This window comes from Mytilus californianus, unplaced genomic scaffold, assembly GCF_021869535.1.
Source record: "Mytilus californianus isolate M0D057914Y unplaced genomic scaffold, xbMytCali1.0.p SCAF_1, whole genome shotgun sequence".
NCBI classification, from domain to species: Eukaryota; Metazoa; Mollusca; class Bivalvia; order Mytilida; family Mytilidae; genus Mytilus; species Mytilus californianus.
In genome coordinates this window covers 118,735,301-118,755,542 of record NW_026262581.1, presented here as the reverse complement: position 1 = coordinate 118,755,542, position 20,242 = coordinate 118,735,301, and the positions used below count along the sequence as shown (strand labels likewise).

General features: G+C 32.3%; 1 protein-coding gene across 1 annotated transcript in view; it reads left to right on the top strand.

The window, feature by feature from the left end:
* Positions 1-7,883, top strand: part of LOC127732192 (P2Y purinoceptor 4-like) — a 68,627-nt gene extending 60,744 nt beyond the window's left edge. The window contains exon 3 of the mRNA XM_052241268.1: positions 5,183-7,883. Coding sequence (XP_052097228.1) covers positions 5,364-6,479 — 1,116 coding nt within the window. The 5' untranslated portion in view covers positions 5,183-5,363 and the 3' untranslated portion in view covers positions 6,480-7,883. The remainder of the gene's footprint in view (positions 1-5,182) is intronic.
* Positions 7,884-20,242: the final 12,359 nt, after the last annotated feature.

Sequence of the window (20,242 nt, the reverse complement as noted above, 5' to 3'; positions counted from 1 at the left end):
TTCAAAAGTCAGAATCCTCGTCAGCGTTTGTCTTATTTGTTTTAACCGTTTTGACATTAGAGGATTTTTTGTTGATGGCAGACCTTCCTAGTCTCTGTTAAAATTTTTAGACTCAGGGCGATTTAGAAGTTGGATTACTGTATAGACCCCTGTCTATTGTTGAAGACCAATAGTTGAATTCGTGATGTCTGTTAAGTTTTTGTGTCGTTGGGTTGCTGTCTTATTGGCGTATACCCACATCTTCTATGATGCATATTGTATTAATATTCACATTCATCTGATAGAGTATTGATTGTTTGTGTAAAATAATAATAAAGATCCTATGGTCAAATATCATTTTTGTCAATTATAGTTAGTTCAGAAGCTATAATTTATTTACGATTTAATTAAAATTTTACTAGTCTCAGGAGCAAGATAAAACATCTTATATGCTTTCATAGGCCATCTCTTAAGGACTATCAAATTATGTTGTCAAAGAAAAATCAATCGAGTTAAGACTGCCTTACTTAATTTATCCCTCATTTATTGAACATAATCTTAGACCGAAGATTCAATGTCAACCGATAGATCACTGTTTATTTGCGAACCGTTAGTAATTGGAATATTGTTTGTCATCCTTATCAAACAATGGCCAAAGATGGACACAACTAGACAGTGTGACGAAGTGACGAATTTAGTTATTTTATTGACGGGACACTATTATTTGTGAATCATCAGAAACAAACTGGTCAATCAAAGCCTTTATTTCTAACAATGAATTCTCCAGTCATTAAATCTACCGGGAAATCAAGATAATGCTTCTTTAATGAAGCGATTCTTTCTAATTCTAATAGACAAATCTTCTCGACAATTGAAATGGAAAATACCCCTTTTATTTATAATACATCCCTGGCTTTTAAATATTTAGGTTTGATCGTTGCTGATGAAGATAAAGCCAGAAAAGTGAATCAGACGCAAACAATAAGTGTTATTTTCTATCTTTTTTATTTTTTCTGAAAAGAAACATCTCATGAAAACTTCCCTTAACTTTGTGATCTATATTCGTATTTATTTTTGGGGTCCTACTTGTATCTGCAGTTGTTTTTCAGTTGTCTTGTGTTATAGTTCTGATCAAGTAAAGTGGGTTTATAATGCACGAGGTTTTCCTCAGCTCAGCTCAATATGTGGTATTTTTCTTTTTGTTTAAAATTGTTTAAAGATTTTTGGTGTCTTGCTAGTGATGATAAAGCTCTGTTTTAGTTTGTTAAGTTGTTTTCTATGTTAAGGAAAACAGCAGTGTTCCTTTTTCCGCTTATTTTAAAACTTAAATGTGATTACATGAAAAGTAAGCAATTTCTGGACAGTAAGTAAAACTATTACACTTTACGATATAAACGCCTGCAAAATAAGACAATGAAACTATAGCGGATAATCAGCAATGATATCAGATGAAATAATTAAGGTCAAGTGATGAACAGATTTGAAACAATAAGCTTTTCATGCTAATAATGAAGTATAATTCTAATGAGGTAAACCCTTAATCTAACATGATGAGACACAAGGAGACAAGCAATCAACACAGTACACCGATCAATGACCAAAATCAACGAATCGTTAAAACAACATGGCATCCTGGAAAAACTGTCGGATTATTTTCTCCTCGTTATTACTATAACTGTATATTACAATTATTTAAGTTCTATATCACGCTTTGTTTCAAGAAATTGCCTAGCCGTTTCTGGGTTGTATTAAAAACTATAAACGATTGTAATCTTCAACGAAAAAGGTAAATACCTGACTGCTTATTAAGTTTCTAGAGAGAAAATAATGAACAAATGATGACATTTCTTTCGCGTTCGAGTGCATTTCTTTCATTTGTTACTTCAGTTAAATATTTTCTTCGCAATTACCCGATGACTAAAATGCAGCAGAGGATCTTCAAAAAGAATCAAAACTGCTTGAAATTATTATAAGCAGAAATGACATAGGCATTTAACCTGATGACTACCATCTTTTGATGTAAAACTGATATACAAAGGTATCAAGAAATATAGCAGTGTTCTTTGAATACGATCTAAACTCTACTGTACATCTGCTATTTCAGGTTGCACTTCTGTCAATATAGACAAGGCAATTTCCCATAGGATTTTTTTTTTACGGCTAAAACTGTGCCACTTTTACTATTAAATTTCGTTAAAAATTATATCCTAGAATGGTTAGTTCATATGCACTACAATTTTTTTTAAACGACAAAACGTAGGGCTGTCCGGCATATTTTCAACATTTATACATCTCGAACTTCTAAGAGTTTAAACTTATACTAAAGTTCTGTACTACCCCTCCCTACACATTGGGTCTCCTCAGAATTCAATTTTGCTGCTATCCACGTGTATTTCTGCTGGTAAAATTCCTAAGTTGTGTCTCTATGAGATGAAACATAGAGATCATATCTGGGAACCAGTAGGTAAACAAAACAAAAATATCTATGAATATTAAATATCTCTCCAAAAAAGGCGTGGTTTGTGAAACAGCTGTATTTACAAAGTGCAATCTATTAAGGACAAATTTAACTAGAAGATAGGTCACAGAGGTTCCACATATTTTTAAATACTTTTGTATATCAGTATCTATATTTAAAAATGGTAGGTATCAGGTCAAATGCTTTGATTCCTATTAGAGATTCTCGGCTGCATTTTAAACATCGATTGTGTTTAAGTTCAACTAATTTTTTACCATGATCATCAACATTTTCTTCCATGTCTGGTGGGTTTTAAAGTTAGAAAACGGAAACGATTTTTGAACATCTCCTTAGGGGGACATAGTTAAACTTAATTTTTAACACCTTCCGGAGAATCATGTCATCACTGAACTCCAAGGGGTTTCAAAGTTAAAGAGCTGAATCGATTTGTCAAGAAGCTGATTACTATAGGCCTTCCGTCAATTGGTCACTATAAATATTATACATGAAAAAAAGATGAGAGGAATTACGAAAAATCTTTGACAGTACCAAAGGTTTTTTATAATATAAAAAACTAAATTGATCGGTTGGTCGTTTTTTTCTTCTTCTTTTTTAGCCATGGCGTTGTCAGTTTATTTACGACTTATGAGTTTGAATTTCCCTTTGGTATCTTTCGCCTCTCTTTTAGTACAGGCAAAAACTCCTGTTTCTTAAAACGCACATTCTCAAAATGTCCGGTAAGTATCGACATCAGGTCATTTTCACAAAAAAGTATCTACTTTATAGATATATTATATGTTTCTCATACTAAATCCTCTTGGCAATCCTACTTTCGTTTTTTACCCGCCAAATATTCAAGAGATCATCAGGCCTGAATCTTTGAAAAATGTTTGATGACTATGATAAAAGCTTCTCTCAGATCAGGATATTGAAAATAACACGACCATTGCCATTTTTATAGTGGTAAGAAGGAGGAGAGTTAAAAATGAAAAAGTTTGAATTTCAAAAGGAGAAAGTTAAAAATCCCTAATATTATATAAAACACATAACAACCAAGTTAACCTTTGTATAATAGTGCTGAACATAATTACCCCCTTGGGAGCACAACATTTGCGCGCATTTGGCGATTACAATGTTTTACGTTCGCGCGCAGCTTTTTATTACATTTGCGTGCCTTCATTTTACAGGTAATATGTAACGGTTAGTCTATGGAATAGTCTATACGTATACAATATGAAATTTAGAGCGAGTGGCTTGCCCGAGCACTTAATGTCTTAAGTATATACCTTTCCATTGACTATCCAATTAAGCACATATTTACAACTTGAGTAATCTTTTAATTGGTCTATTGATAGTTTATTTTGGCTGACTACTTTTCACATGTGTTTGTAAAACGGAGTTCATTATCTAAGTTTTATGTTACGTAAATTTACTCACTAGTATCATAGCTATCATATTTGTTCAAAATTTTATAAATGCAACAAAAATGAATTGGGAAAATAGCGGTGTACACGTCAATCTCACATAAAAATATGTGATTTTAAAATGCCCTTGGCTCCAGAGTGAATAGATGGTAGCTACTGATGTAAGTATGTATATTGATATCAGGCGGTGTCTTAATACAGTTACTTCTTTATATGGTAAGATGACAAAATAAATTGACCAAAAATAGGCATATATAATTAATTTGTAGTGTGAGCTTTACATGTTTTGAAAACATTTTTCTATTTCAGAGTGAAACTAAAGCTATAATGAATTTGAAAAATATAGATATATGTGCCCATAGATAGTCTAGCAGACAGGCATTAAAAATCAACTACCAATAGATAAAAAAATTAGGTTTTTGTTTTTGTTTTTTTTTTATTTCAAAGTAAAAAGTAAAAGATTTATCAAAGAATAGATGTATGTGCCATATTCCCTTCAGAAATTATCACGGTTTTTCAATTCATGATGAAATAAATCAAGGCTCTTACGATAGTTTAAAAATCATCTTCAAGTTGCCTTAATTTCATGATTGAAATTTGCAATTGTCAAAAATATTTTTTAAAACCAAAGATTTTAATAGCAGGATATATAAAAACCAAAGCAAATGTTTTTTTTGTTTTTTTTTCAAATTTGGGACGCAGCATTTTATTCCTAAATAACCAGTGGCAATTTTTGTTTTTAATATCTTGATTACGATACAATTACATCTTACCAATTGTGGTCATTCGAGCACAGTTACTACTACACGGAAAAAGTATAAATAGAACTCCTGAAAGGTACAAAATGTTTCTAGTCTACCTTTAGTATAATTTTCTGTACAAAATGTCTCTAGTCTACCTTTAGTATCATTCTCTTATTCATTCATTCTGTCACTCATAGTAACGATATATACACAAAAAACAACCAAAAACCAACACAACAAACAATAACCCATTAATAGCTTTGTCTGCAAGTAATACATTATCGAAATCAAGTTTATGATAAGTTTACACTTGTGGTTAACTCTCTTAAGAATCACTTTATTACAAGTGTTTTAATCCTACCTATCCCATTATCTTTTTTTCACCGATTTTGGAAGTATACCTAACCATCGCCGGTCTGTTTCAATGATGGACACCCTAACTTCTATGGACAATGTGATAAAAAGATTCTAGTCATCAAAGTCTGTGCTGCTAATTATTTTTGTCTATTAAGAAGAATCGCGAAAATCTTGATGAGTCTGACCTAAAACCATTCATCATGTTTTATCTTTTTTTTCAGAAAGGAAGTTCTGAGAATTTCTACTTAGAAAAAAAGCCAATTAAACAAGTATGGTCGCACAAAATCTCTGATCAGAATACCATTTACGTGAAATATTCAGGAAGAAAAAAGTTATATTGAATTCTATGCTAAGATCTCTTCACTCAGAATACTGTGATAATTGAGTCGTATATACACTACAATGCATTACGAAAATTTAGTTGTACTGCAAAACAGAAGCCATAGTTCAGATTTATACAACAGTTTAAGTGGTAACAACCTCACATGTGAATACGATTATTTTACCCGTGACGTCAGCATACTCTGGGAAGTTGTTCTTAGTCCGTTTGTAACATTAATGACAATTTGTACCAATCTCTTTGTGATATGTATATTTACCAGTAAAGTCCTACGGTCGCCAACAACAATAATTTTGATTGGTTTAGCTGTATCGGACTCTATGTCGTCACTTTTTGCTAACGTATTACACCCGTATTTTTACTTTACAAGTGACAATGACAAAAATATACTTCCATATCCTTTATGTTCGGTATATATGCTGCTTCAGAACCTCGGCGTTTCCTTTCACACAGTGTCCGTATATCTGACAGCATTTCTAGGCATACAGAAGTTTAGTATTGTGGCTTTTCCGTTCCGGTCTAGGAGAATTTTTACAAAAACAATGTCGTACTGGGCTACAGTTATTATATACATCGTCGGATTTGCCATTTTCTCACCAAATTATTTAGTCTTTGAATTCTCCCGCGCCGGTGATGTAGATTCACCTAATTGTAAAGACTATACGGAAAACCAAGACTACTGTCTGTTTCGCTCTGCATCTTGGTTGAACGGTGGAACAAAGAAACATTATCATATGTACTATTATATGACACGATGTATAGTTATCCAGATTATACCATGTTTTGTTATAACATTTTCCACTATATATTTAGTGCGAAGTTTAGTTAGTAACAAAGTTTCCATGGCAACAGCAGAACAACATCGGCGGAAGCGTCGTTTGACAATAATGATAACATTAATTGTTGGAATATTTCTTGTTGTCGAATTACCAGGGGCCATATTTTTCGCTTTCGATTTTCATAGATTTCTGACAGGCCAGGTTGTAATTCCGGAGGATATTGATCATTTATCCGTCCGTATTCACAATTTCCTGTTGTGTCTTGGTTATGCTTGTAATTTTTGGATATACTTTGCCTTAAGTGATCAGTTTAGGACACAGATAAGGAAAAGTTTACGACGTTTACATATAACAAAGACGACTAACACGACAAGAGTTATAGTAACAAGATCATATTAAATGTATGACAATGGAAGCGAATTACATATATGACACTAATGACAAATCACAATTCATCTAAACCTTACTTAAAACTTTGAAATAAGGAATTTATTTTTATGTTGTCAACCAATAAGGGTTGTATTGATGTCAATAAAGGACTATCTTTTTCGAAAAAAAAAAATATCTTCACTCTTTGAGATTTACCTTATGAAAACGAACAAATACAGACATTACTGATTGCTCAAATCCACGTCATTTGGACTCTGTTGGTTAGTTGTCTAATTGGCAACCAAACAACATCTCCTTTTCATAATAACTGAACACAACCGGGAAGTTATTGGAATGTGTTCACCTTTAAGCAAAGTATAAGCACATTTGTTTTTATTAATTCCTTATTATTTTATCACTTTAAACAATAAATTGATTCAAGTAAGTCTTCCACTCACCACCCCACATTGAAAAAAAAAGCAAAAAAACAAAAGCAAAAACAAAAACAAAACGAAAAAAATAAATAAAAAACAACAAAACACGTGTTTTTACATGTAGTTATTCCCCATACCCGAAAATAAAATAAACCCCAACCAAACAAAAAGAAATATTACCGATATAGATGTGTACTAATACACTATAATTATATATATTGATGTATATCAGAATGATGAATGAAAGAGAGGTTCTAATAAAAAATAAGGAGATGTGGTATGCAACTATCCACCAGAGTTCAAATGAAGTGAATATAATCAATTATAGGACACCGTACGCCTTCAACTATGACAAAAACCCATACCGTGCAGTCAACTATAAAAGGCCTCGATGAAAGATGGGAAACAATTCAAACGAGTAAATTAACAACATAATTTATAACAAAACAGTTAACGAAAAACAAACAAATAAAGAATGTGGCGGGATTAAACATGTTTACCCTCCCCTAACCTGGGAAAATGGCGTAATTGATTGCCAATGAGACAACTATCACTAAAGAATAACGCATGTAGATGTAAGCAACTATATGTCACCGTACATTTTAATAATGAGCAAAACCCACACTTATAGTAAGGCACCTGAGTGACAAACTTAAAACGAGAAAACCAAACTAAAACCCTACACCCAAAAACAGACAGAAATAACTGATTTATAGGCACCTGATTTGGGACAGACATATACAGAATGTGTCGATGTTAGACATGTTTTGAGTGTTCAACACTCTAACTCGAAACACAAGTGTAACAGCACAACATAATTTAAAAATATGTTGGAAAACGTTTAACTCATCAGATCGGGACGGAGCCCCCTTCCCCCCAAAAAAAAGAAAGAAAAAAAAAGGCAAACGACACAAAGCACCAATATAAGAGAACTGATAGATACTGAAAGCTAGTACAAAGTCCATAAGAATTTATGATGAATAAATCATATTTATTTACACACTACAAAAATTTTTGTTCTTTCGTTGGATAGTAAATTCATCTTTAGATGTCCGTGTTTTTCGAGAGCAGTCCGTGTTTTTTCGAGTGCTTCCATGTTTTATCGAGTGAAAACACAAAATTCATATGGCAAACATTTTAATATGTCAATGCATTTACGTTTCAAAAACAATGAAAAGGTTGAATTAAGTACTTAGTCTAGTACTTTTTAAAGCACGAAACCAATGCATTAAACCAGTTTGATTATGCTGTATTAACACGTACATTTCATAAATTGTATCGATGATTTGTATATATTGTTGTTTGCCAAGTCATATAAAATTGAGAATGGAAATGGGGAATGTGTCAAAGAGACAACAACCCGACCATAGAACAGACAACAGCAGAAGGTCACCTATAAACTACACGAACACCAGCATACGTATACTTGGATAGATAAAAAAAACATGTCTGCACACAAGTAAAAATTGTTCATATCATGAACGTCCACTATATTCAACCCACACAGGTTTACGTACATGTATGTTTAAATCGATCCATCATGTCCGCACCCATGTAAACATGTCAACGCCAAGGTAAACATGTACATATTCACACATACGTATACTGATGTGAACAATTTCCATGTAAGTGTACCGATATGGATTTCATAAAGTAAATATTTCGTGATGTAAACAAACTTGATGTGAACACAGAAATGTTTGATTGAGACTTAAATACACATAGTGTGTAAAGCAGGTAAATGTGTGTATTTTAACAGAAAATACATCCTAAATGTTTCACGAAGTGTGATCAAGCGTATGTTATTAAGCTTGGTTACACAATAATAAAGCACCATCATAGCTCCTTTCCATCAGAAATTAAAAGAAGAAAAATTGACAATGTATATTTGTGAGGTGTACGCATATTATATACTAATTTTATTTTTTTTCTTATCATTTCAAAAGAATCGTACTAAAGCTTATGATTTCATGGTTTATAAAATACATTGGATAAGTCCACGATGTTATCATCAGCTCAGTAGTCAGTACATCGGTACTGACATGATTTATAACAAACCTCTCTAAAATTGGGGGCTGGGGAATAGACATATGGTCACTTAGGTCCGACCGGCAGTTAAACCTTTGCCAAAGTGGGGCGTCCGTTTAACTGTGTGGGATGTACAAGAACACAGTCACGTCCGGTCAGAACAGGGCGTGTAAAGAGAGTGTCACACTTTTTGCACGTTAAGAATCCTTGCAACAACTCTTTTGGAGGTCCGTAGGTGGCATTTTGCAAGGCAAAATTTCTGTAACTACCCAATATACCCTCATGTTTCAGTGGCAGTCTAAATTTCCCGACCTTCGTCCAGAACATCCTCTATTAAAAGACCTACCTATTGTATTTATTGTTAATTTGTTCTCGTCCTGAACATGCATGCAATGTTTGCCACAGGACGATAAGCAGCCAACAATTAATCATCTAAAATCGTCCGTTTTTAAATTTTAAAACTATAAAGAAACTTAGGTTTCAACTTCTTCAGGCAAATTTGAACCTTAGATAGATTTGGCTACTTTTCATATGATATAAGAAGATGTGGTATGAGTGCCAATGAGACAACTCTCCATCCAAGTCACAATTTGTAAAAGTAAACCATTATAGGTCAAAGTACGGCCATCAACACGGAGCCTTGGCTCACACCGAACAGCAAGCTATAAATACTAGTGTAAAACCATTTAAACAGGAAAACCAACGGTCTAATCTATATAAAAAACGAGAAACGAGAAAAACTTATGAACCACATCAACAAACGACAACCACTGAACATCAGGTTCCTGACTTAGGACAGGTGCAAACAAATGCAGCGGGTTTAAATGTTTGAATTGGCGCCAACCTTCACCCTACCTGAAACAATAGTGTAACATCACAACATAGAAAGACACACTATAAAATATCAATTGAAATGGCTTAACTCAATTAAAAGACATATTAACAAAAACAAATGAACATACACTGAACGAATAAATTTGATCTATGACACAATGTAAATACAAAATTAATAAAACAAGGGGTTCAGATTTAAAACGATATCAGAAAGACAACCATAACCCTTGACAAAATGCCGCCAAATAAAATAACGTATACAGGTAAATAAAAATAATTTTGTTGTAAGGTATACATGGAGTACGGAAATAATTTTTACAGAATAAATAATTTTGTTGTTCCTAGTACGAGAACAAAAGTGAAAATTTATCTTCATACTTAACACTTATCAAAGGTGGTATATATTAAAAATAGTGAGACCAGATATAACACTGAATAAGTAAACATTAAATAAAAAATGTACATTACAAATTGTATCAACAGGTCAAATTAACACGAAAGTACGATTTGAGAGTACTCGCAGTTACTGAAAGCTAGTTAAAAGCCAAAAACAATTAATAATAAACATACATCAGAGACTAAAATCAACTAAAACACATCCCAGGGATTTAGTGTTTTAATGTCATGGCATGACTTGTGCAATGCCAAAATAAAAGCATCGACAGACAGTAGGATAGTTAGGAGTTAACCTGTTAATAAATATGTATAATAATAATAATAATAATAATAATAATAATAATAATAATAATAATAATAATAATAATAATAATAATAATAATTAAAAACCAATTGTTCAGAGAACAATTGAAGGTCTTTCCACTCATAAAGATCTATTTTGAAATAGAACTATTAAAATTTGGTTTAAAATATCATATTCAGCGTCTAATGATAGTTTATTGTACACTGATTCCAAAAATACATGGTTTCTATACATTTTTTTCAAAATAAGGGAGATAAATTGTTATTTCCGGTTTGAAAGATGTCACTTCCGGTTTTATTTGATAGTTTACTTGATACTGATTCCAAAAATATATGGTTTAATATACTTTTACATTAAATAAGTACAAAAAATAGCTACTTCCGGTTTACACAAGGTCACTTTCGGTTGGCTTTTCCATGGTCAAGTGGCTTGCAACATAATGCAAAAAGTCTTACGGCTTTATCACGTATACTAACGAGGAAAAAGCAAAGGTCAAAATCTAGAACGTCAAATTTACCTATGACCTTTAGCTCAATTTCAAGGTCATAAACCGAGGGCTTCAAATCAAAAGACCATAGGTCTTAATTATATATGGTTAATGAGTTATATCACTTTACGCCTAATTTTTAACATAAGAGGGGAGAAAACTCCAATTTAATGTTAGCGTATTATTTCAACCAAAATTTATGTGTTACGACATGTCGCAACTTACAATTTAGTAAAAATATCTTGTCGATATCTTATACGGTTTTTGAAAAGAAGTGAAAATAAGCAAAAATCAAAATTTAAAATATGACCTTGACCTCTGACCTTGATCTTATTTTCTTTTTTTTTGGACCAAGGACCTCAAATCAAAAGATCCTAGGTCTCTATCACTTTTTGTTTAGAAGATAGAAATGCATATCACTAATAACAAACGCATAAGGGGAAATAACTCTCATATGGAGTGTTCATAGCGCTTCGGTCAAAATAGGACAAATCATGCGAAGGATATAACGAGCAATTTTATAAAATAAATTTGTCGCTTTCTTTTACGGTTACAGAGGAGATGCAGTCACAAGGAAAACAGTGTTCGGGGAGATAACTCCTACAAAGAAAAGTATTTGGTTACGCAGGGTGAATTTCAAAGGCGCATAAACTGTTCGATATCATATACCAAACATCTAAGCGACATCTTGCGAAACAAAATTTATACGCAAGAAAGAAAGAAGAAGAAAAAAAAATAATAATCAGAACAAATACCGAAAAGTGGAAAGACCTAATAATAATAATAAATTCTTTATTTTCAGAAGGCAACACAGATAACAAAACATTTAATCCACCCAATGGCCTTCTACATTTACATATACATACACAAAGATAAACAAAACAAAATGCTATTACACTACATGTGTACAAGATCACAATCATATATAGTACAGATAGAGCAATACCACCGACATGAAAAAAGTATCGGCTTTTTTAAACATATCTTAAAATATCTCATCCTTTAAAAATGCACAGTTATGATTGTAAAAACAATGTTACTTTAAATACATAACAAACAGAATGAAAGCCATTCGATACAGATTGATAAAAGGCTGCTATATCACATCAAAACAATTAATTTGAATAAGAATACTGCACAAAAGTGAAATATACCCTTCCTCGTCAATTATAATACAATGTAATTGTTTCAATTGTAAGATCGTAGATTACAAGAAACGTCTGTATTTATTTCAGTGTCATTAGAGTATTTGTAATTATCTCTATAATTATTGCAATTTCCATGGAAATTTTGATTTGTTTTAATTCAGGTTGTCGTGAATTTTTTGGGAGAAGATTGCATGCAAAAGATCTCAGAATGTCATTATTTTCAAATAAAAAGGGTGATACAGAATGATGAACTTCTCATGTTGACGAACAATGTCAGTAAGTATCAAAGTTTTCAGACATACAGACAAAGGAGTAGCGTTCACAAAGTGACATTTGTCCCAATATGCCAAAAACTGTCGAAGACCGACAACTCCCGCACAAACTGTCAATTAAGAACGGCGGTGAAATATGGTGACGAACATACACATGCTGACAAACAAACCTCATAAGTATGAGCAGCATTCGGGAAAGCAGTGTCAGAGGAGTTATATGTTACGCATGGACGCGTTCAGACGTAGCTGTTGACTATTACTATGTCCTTGACCACGATGCTGTTATACAGTTGATGAAACTTCTGTTGTATTCGTTTTCCTCGGGCTAGGGCGCTCTTTGTATACCCTTCTCAAGTCAATTTATACTATAATATTTGAGAAAAAAAACACAGTTCTGTTCCTCCCGAACACATCTTTCTAAGAAAATTTTTACTTAAAAGTTTAAACTTTATTTCAGAAATGATTTTTCTTAATATAGATAGACTTTTATTTTATTTAATAGACATTTAGACAGGGAGAACATGATTTATTTATCGGTTGTAATTGGCTTTGAACTAGCTATCCAGTAACTGCGAGTACTCTTATATCGGTGCTTGGTGTCTTTTATCTTAATGTTTGTTGGTTTTTTTATGCTTCGTACTGATCTATTGAATGAGTTACGCCATTTGCAACTGATTTTTATCGATTGTTCTTTTGTTGTGGTGCTACACCACTGTTCCAGGTTGAGTTGCTTTCTCGTTTGAATTGATTCGGGTATGGGATTTCCTCCTTGGTAAAGTCCCCTATAATTACTTATAATTTTATCATATGAACTGTGGTGGATAGTTGTTTCATTGTCAATTATACCACATCTATTTATTTGTATATTACTGGTTCACACTATTTTAACGTGTCTATGAAAATAAAAGGCATTGTACAGATATAAAGACTACATTTTTTTGTGCATAATACGTTTGCGTGACATCTGCTGTTACACAATTGCTCTGCTTATCGACATGCACACCTACTTTTCTTATATCCACATGAAGAGCTTTATACCGTAATATTATTACAAATATGAAACAAAATTTACTTTTCATTTAATTTTGATCTAAAAAGTTGAAAAATAAGTATAAAATTATTTATCCCTATATGAAAACATTGGATGTATAGAATACGACCAATCAAGTGAAACAAAAAAAAGATGGCCAAGGCGGCCTACTTTTGCCTGGTTGGTAACCTATCAATTGAAATGCTGGTCCAATACGAAGTATTTTTAACATACTTTCTGTTATCTTTAATACTATTTTTTTTTTATATAAATCACTTTTTATATGTAGCATATCAATAAGACAAAATCTATTTGATTTATAGACTTCCTCCTCACTGACCAAACATGAAAAATCTACGATGATAATATTTATTTTGTTTCTAGAGTTTGAGTCAATATATTGTGCCTGGATATGTTGACATGTCTTCCTGTAGATTTTTATCTTGTGAACTAAAACGTTAGTTTTCCGTCTCAGCCTGTCGGTCTAGTAATAAACATGTTTCATATTTACATCTCATAAAACAATATTCTCGTTCTGATATGCCTTTATTACTTGCTACTAAAAGGTCTCGTTCTGATATGCCTTTAATACTTACTACTACAATTTCCTCATATTTCTGCCCTTTTCATATATTACATTTTAATTTCCCTCATTTATTGTAACTTCTTCAGTGTTACTGCTGTAGGCTTTTGTCTTTTTCAATGCATTATCTAATTTAGTTTACTAATTCCCTGAATTTAATTAGTGAATCTGTAAAACCAATCTTAAATATTTCAGGGATTTTGTAAAATCCCTTGTCAAAATCAGAGATTTTGTAAAACCACTAATCAGTTCAGTGATTTTTCAAAACTCCTCAAATTTCAGGGATTTATCATTTATTAAATCACTGATTTTACAAATTCACTTGAACATATTCACACAAGAAAAAAAAAAGACTTTTTTTAGATTTTCTTCAAGTTCTGTATTTATTGCGTGTTAATGTTCGCAATGCAGTCTAGTAAGATAACGGTTATCATGAATTTGTCATTATGGAAGTACTCAAGTTGACTGTGAGTGTATGATAAAAAGGGAAAAATATCCAAATAGCCGATTAAATACTCACTGAGAAGACACGTGTACCTAAATCCCGAGCGAGTTTTGTGGTGAAGAGATATATATACGAATATATATATTCACAAAATGTATAACTGTGTCAAAATTTTCCACCATGTCAATGGTTTTATTTACTTTTTGAACTTTCTTTTGGTCTTAAAATATATATTTGTGGTTTAAAGCCAACGGATGCTTACTTAAGAGGAACAAGAATATGAGATATGGAACAATTTGGGAGCTAGTCGTCCTTTGATGTTTTATATCCGTAAATAGGTTTGCATCAGCTGCTTACAACAACTAGTCTTGCAGAGAATGCACTAAGATTGAAAGTGCTAGCTCATTTTTCAAATAACATAAACATACGATTGTGATGGAAAACTTATTGTCCTTGTCACTTCTGGAAACTAACAACATTATCTATAAGTCATAAATATTGAAGCTGTGTTAACAGAGGGAAACATAAACTCGTTATATAAAACCATCAGCGTGTACCCTTTATATAAATTGCTGATTCCTCAAGTCAGATAAACAATTCTATTATTAATGTATGTAACACCTCAAAATACAATCAATCATGTGATACGCAAAGAAAATAAATATATATTGACAAGACTCAATGATCGTATTATTTATAAATTATGCACGTTTTTGTTCCCTCAGACCATTAAACTAATGTGTTTTGAACAACCATCAAAGCTCTATTATCTATAAACATTCAAGTATAATCAGTAGAAAGGAACTTTTGTCTTTTTTATATATTAACATGACATTTAAATAACAAGGAAATCATTGAATGATCATAGACTTTAAAAAAAAAAATCAAAGAGTTTAGATGAAAATAAGCACTGCCTTGTGATGCCTGACAATCAGAATATTTGAATGGAAGCTACTTAAGTTTCTGGGGAACAAAAGTTTCAGAGAAAGATCACCTTGATTGTGACTCATATGCAAACCAGAACTTTTTTTAGAAGGAGCTACAATAATTTCCGAGGAACGCCGGTTTAAAAAGAAAGATGATCTTGCCTGTGATACCTATGACTACCAGAACTCTTTTAGTAGAAGCTACAAGAATTTCCGCGGAACAAATGTGTTATGATTATGTTATGATTAACTGTAGAAAGATGATATTGACTGATTTCTACCAACCATAACTGTTTTGAGTAGAAGCTATCTAAATTTCAGATTAACTAGAGTTTTGGTAGAAAGATGATCTTGTGATACCTAATCCCCAGAGCTTTTGAGTGGAAGCTATATAAAGTTTTAGAGCGACATAGTACTAGTTAAAGATGATCTATACACTCATGTGTATCAATCACATGTATTATGGATTGAACGATGTTTTCATTCTAAACCAATCAGAACAAAGCTTTTAGGCTACCGAACATTCAACATGTTTTGGGAGCTCTCTGATATTTAATATATTTGGCAATTTTCTATAATCTCATCCCCTTGAAATAAAAGGACGATCATCGTATCTTTGTTTAATAATACAGAAAAGATTTGTTTCTTATGTAGCCGACGAAAGATTCTTATGATACCAAAATCAACAATTTTGTGAAAACTTACAGATTGGCAAACATTATTTGGGGTTAAACAAGGTTGTAACGTGCGTCCCCTTTACCTATATTTTATATAGATTAAATGTCACAAATGAAAATACAACAATAAAAAAACCTGCTCAGTGCAGATACCAACAGAATGAAAACCAATTAAACAAAGATAAAAAGACAGTTCATGATTTGAAAACCAAGTTGCCTATTCACATATACTAATCATTTATCAACAAACAGTACAAGTTTTGTCAAACAAAGTTTAACCACTAAAAGACATGATTTAGTAGCGATTCGTGTGTCATATATCAAGGTTTGATGACAGCAAAATACTAGCTATTAAGTATTATTGATTTCATTTCTAAACTGATTAACTGTAAAATATCCTCAAAAAGACTAACTACATACACATGTATGAGAAAGACTAACTACATACACATGTATGAGAAAGACTAACTACATACACATGTATGAGAAAGACTAAATACATACACATGTATGACACATTCTTTTAATTTACAAATGACAAAAGACGTAATGATAGACTCAAAGGTCAAATCTATTAAAAATATAAAAAAAGATAAGAAATCAAAATTATTGAAATAAATGTGCATGATATAGCTTAGTGTCATTCATGGTTTCAGAGTTATATTATAGTAATTGTTTACATGCCTTCAGATTATACAAATAACTTTTCGGATCACCTGACCTCACTTTTTGTTTTTGGTCAGGTTAGCAACACGCTCAATATTTATTTTCTGTGTACTGGTTTTTCTACGGCTTGATTTTTTTTATTGTCCAAGTTATTCCTTTTCTTTTTACTTTAGTAAAACGGTATACTTATTATTTATCAGTACAAGTTATGATATTAAAGTTTTAGTCATATTTTATAAGAATAATCAGTTTAAGATTATTGACAATATCATTCATATGTGTTAAAAATCATTTAGAATGATTGTGACATCTTTAATCATCTTGATTATGAGATCTGAACAATGGCAGCAGACACAATGATGAATCAATGTGTTGATGCCAGATCACACATATAATAACCATGCGTGGAAATGAAATGTGAATACTACAGATTCTTTAAACATAAGATAAACCTCTATCAGATTTAGTTATCCTAGACATAAATATTTAGATAATAAATATATTACACTCTTTGTTCTGTTTACAAACTATCTAGTCTGAACGTTCAAAGTTTTCTTACATAAAGATCTGGTATACCTTCCTTCCCTCTTGTAGATCTTTGATATAACAGGCGGGTTTATCATGAGATGTGCATAGTTTTTTTTATCTTTGGAATCTATTGATCTGAGTTTGTCTGTAAAATGTCCATAATTTGACGGATCTCATCTAGATTATATGTACATCATATGTAAAGACAATCACATATCAGTAATGCACCGTTAAACATTTTGAATATCTAAAGGCAATCACATATCAGTGATGCGCCGTTAAACATTTTGAATATCTAAAGGCAATCACATATCAGTAATGTGCTGTTAAACATTTTGAATGTCTAAAGACAATCACATATCAGTAATGCGCCGTTAAACATTTTGAATATCTAAAGGCAATCACATATCAGTAATGCGCCGTTAAACATTTTGAATATCTAAAGGCAATCACATGTCAGTAGTGCACCGTTAAACATTTTGAATATCTAAAGGCAATCACATATCAGTAATGCACCGTTAAACATTTTGAATATCTAAAGGCAATCACATATCAGTGATGCGCCGTTAAACATTTTGAATATCTAAAGGCAATCACATATCAGTAATGCGCCGTTAAACATTTTGAATATCTAAAGGCAATCACATGTCAGTAGTGCACCGTTAAACATTTTGAATATCTAAAGGCAATCACATATCAGTAATGCACCGTTAAACATTTTGAATATCTAAAGGCAATCACATATCAGTAATGCGCCGTTAAACATTTTGAATATCTAAAGGCAATCACATGTCAGTAGTGCACCGTTAAACATGTTGTATATCTAAAGACAATTACATGTCAGTAGTACACCGTTAAACATGTTGTATATCTAAAGGCAATCACATATCAGTAATGCACCGTTAAACATTTTGAATATCTAAAGGCAATCACATGTCAGTAGTGCACCGTCAAACATGTTGTATATCTAAAGGCAATCACATATCAGTGATGCGCCGTTTAACATATTGTATATCAACGACAAGTAGAAAGCCCCGAGCAGTATTCCAGAAAAAAAATTGTTAAAGGCTTGTAAGTAAAGTTTGAAGATTCCATAGGGAAATCAGAAAAAAAAACTTAAACAAAAAATGCAACACGAACTCCAATAAAACTGGAGGTGAAGTGAGATTTTCTGTTGGGTTTGTATGAATAAAATCATATGGAGTATACCTCAACATACAGCTTGAACAAAAGACCATTGTCTACTTAATATGTCAAGCTTAAATTGTCCAAGTCTTTGCAATGAATATAGCACTTTAAAAATTCCGAGCAAGTTGTAAGGAAGTAAGAGCCTGGTAGCAGGACTCAGGCCGTTCAGTTTTCTCTTTTTGTCATGCCTGGAGCTTTTGAGCTTTCATTACGTGTTTTGTTCATTGTTAAAGGTCACCTATAGTTATTTACATCCTTGTCCTTTGCTATATCAGTGGTTGGCTTATATGCCACATCTATTTATATGTATTCAACTGATGTAATGCAGATCTACACAAGATTTTTTGCTATCTCAGTGGTTGGCTTATATGCCACATCTATTAATATGTATTCAACTGATGTAATGCCGATCTACACAAGATTGTTTGCTATCTCAGTGGTTGGCTTATATGCCACATCTATTAATATGTATTCAACTGATGTAATGCAGATCTACACAAAATTTTTTTTTAGTAATGATATATTTCACGGATTTGTCCCACTTGTCTTAAATCCCGCCCTCTTTACCTCGATTGTGACATTACAGAATACCAAATCGACTTATAACAGGATTTTCTCTTGCATGAACGACACAAATGATGCCCCATGTGGAGCAATATCTGCCTACCCTTCCGGTGCGCCTGATTCCTTGTTTTTTTGGTGGGATTCGTGTTGCTCAATCTGTGTAATGGTTTGACATTGTTGTTGGTTTATTCGTCGATTTTATTTTTAGCCATGGTGTTTTCTGTTTTTATTGGTCTCAACGATATGCCATGAAAATGCCAATATGCTATTTAAACAACCGAATACCATAATTTACATACATGAGTGGTTCCCTTAACCTGACCTCATCACAAACTTTAACATATAAACGATGCAATTTACCATGACTAAGGAGGGCAAAGCCAAATATTTCTCATGGAAATGCGATGTGCAAATGCTAATACACATGTCTACCAAATATTATTGCCTTATCATTTATGGTTCCCCTTAAACTAACCGAATCAAAATTTAACAATTGTTGACGCCGACGCTAAGATCAGAACACCCAAGTCTCGCTTTCTCGACTACGTGGGAGGTGACACATGATTATATGGCATACAACTACAATGTTTAAACAAAACCATAAGTAAGCTGCTGATCTTAGAACACTAAAAAAATAGTAAGTAAGTGGATTACGAGAAACGAAATAGGTGTTTGAATGTTCATCCTTGACGAAAGTGATCTTTGCCACTCGACCATCATGCAAAGTTGTGTTTCATTAATGGTTTAGTATTCAGCCAAGCCGCAGCTGGTCATATTAACAAGAACATTTTTCTTTAGATACAAGATACAAGGACATGATTGAATTTTTTTTCTCTTTAACATATACTCTATGACATAACAAATCATTTAAGAGCATTTCAAACTGAATCTAAATGTTTGCACATTCAAGGTTTGTACAGTATGAAGATCAATGCTTATTGACATGGCCTCTTAACTCATTTTTATTTTGACTCCGTTGATTTCAGTCATTCAACACCTCAATACAGATATCAAATCAGTAAATCATAACACTGACCTAAAATCTTTATGAGAAAAATCATTATGAGTAGAGTACTAATATTATAAAAGATTGGATTAACTGCCAGACGAATAAGAGGAAATTAAAAATATTCTCAGATAAAGAGCACAATGAATTTTGATTTACTTGGCATAAATGACTTAATTGTCCATTTATAGAAATAAATGAAACCTCTCAACTGCAAAAGAATTCATTAAACAATATGCATCGAATGGAAACATATTAAGTAACTACAAAACCGATG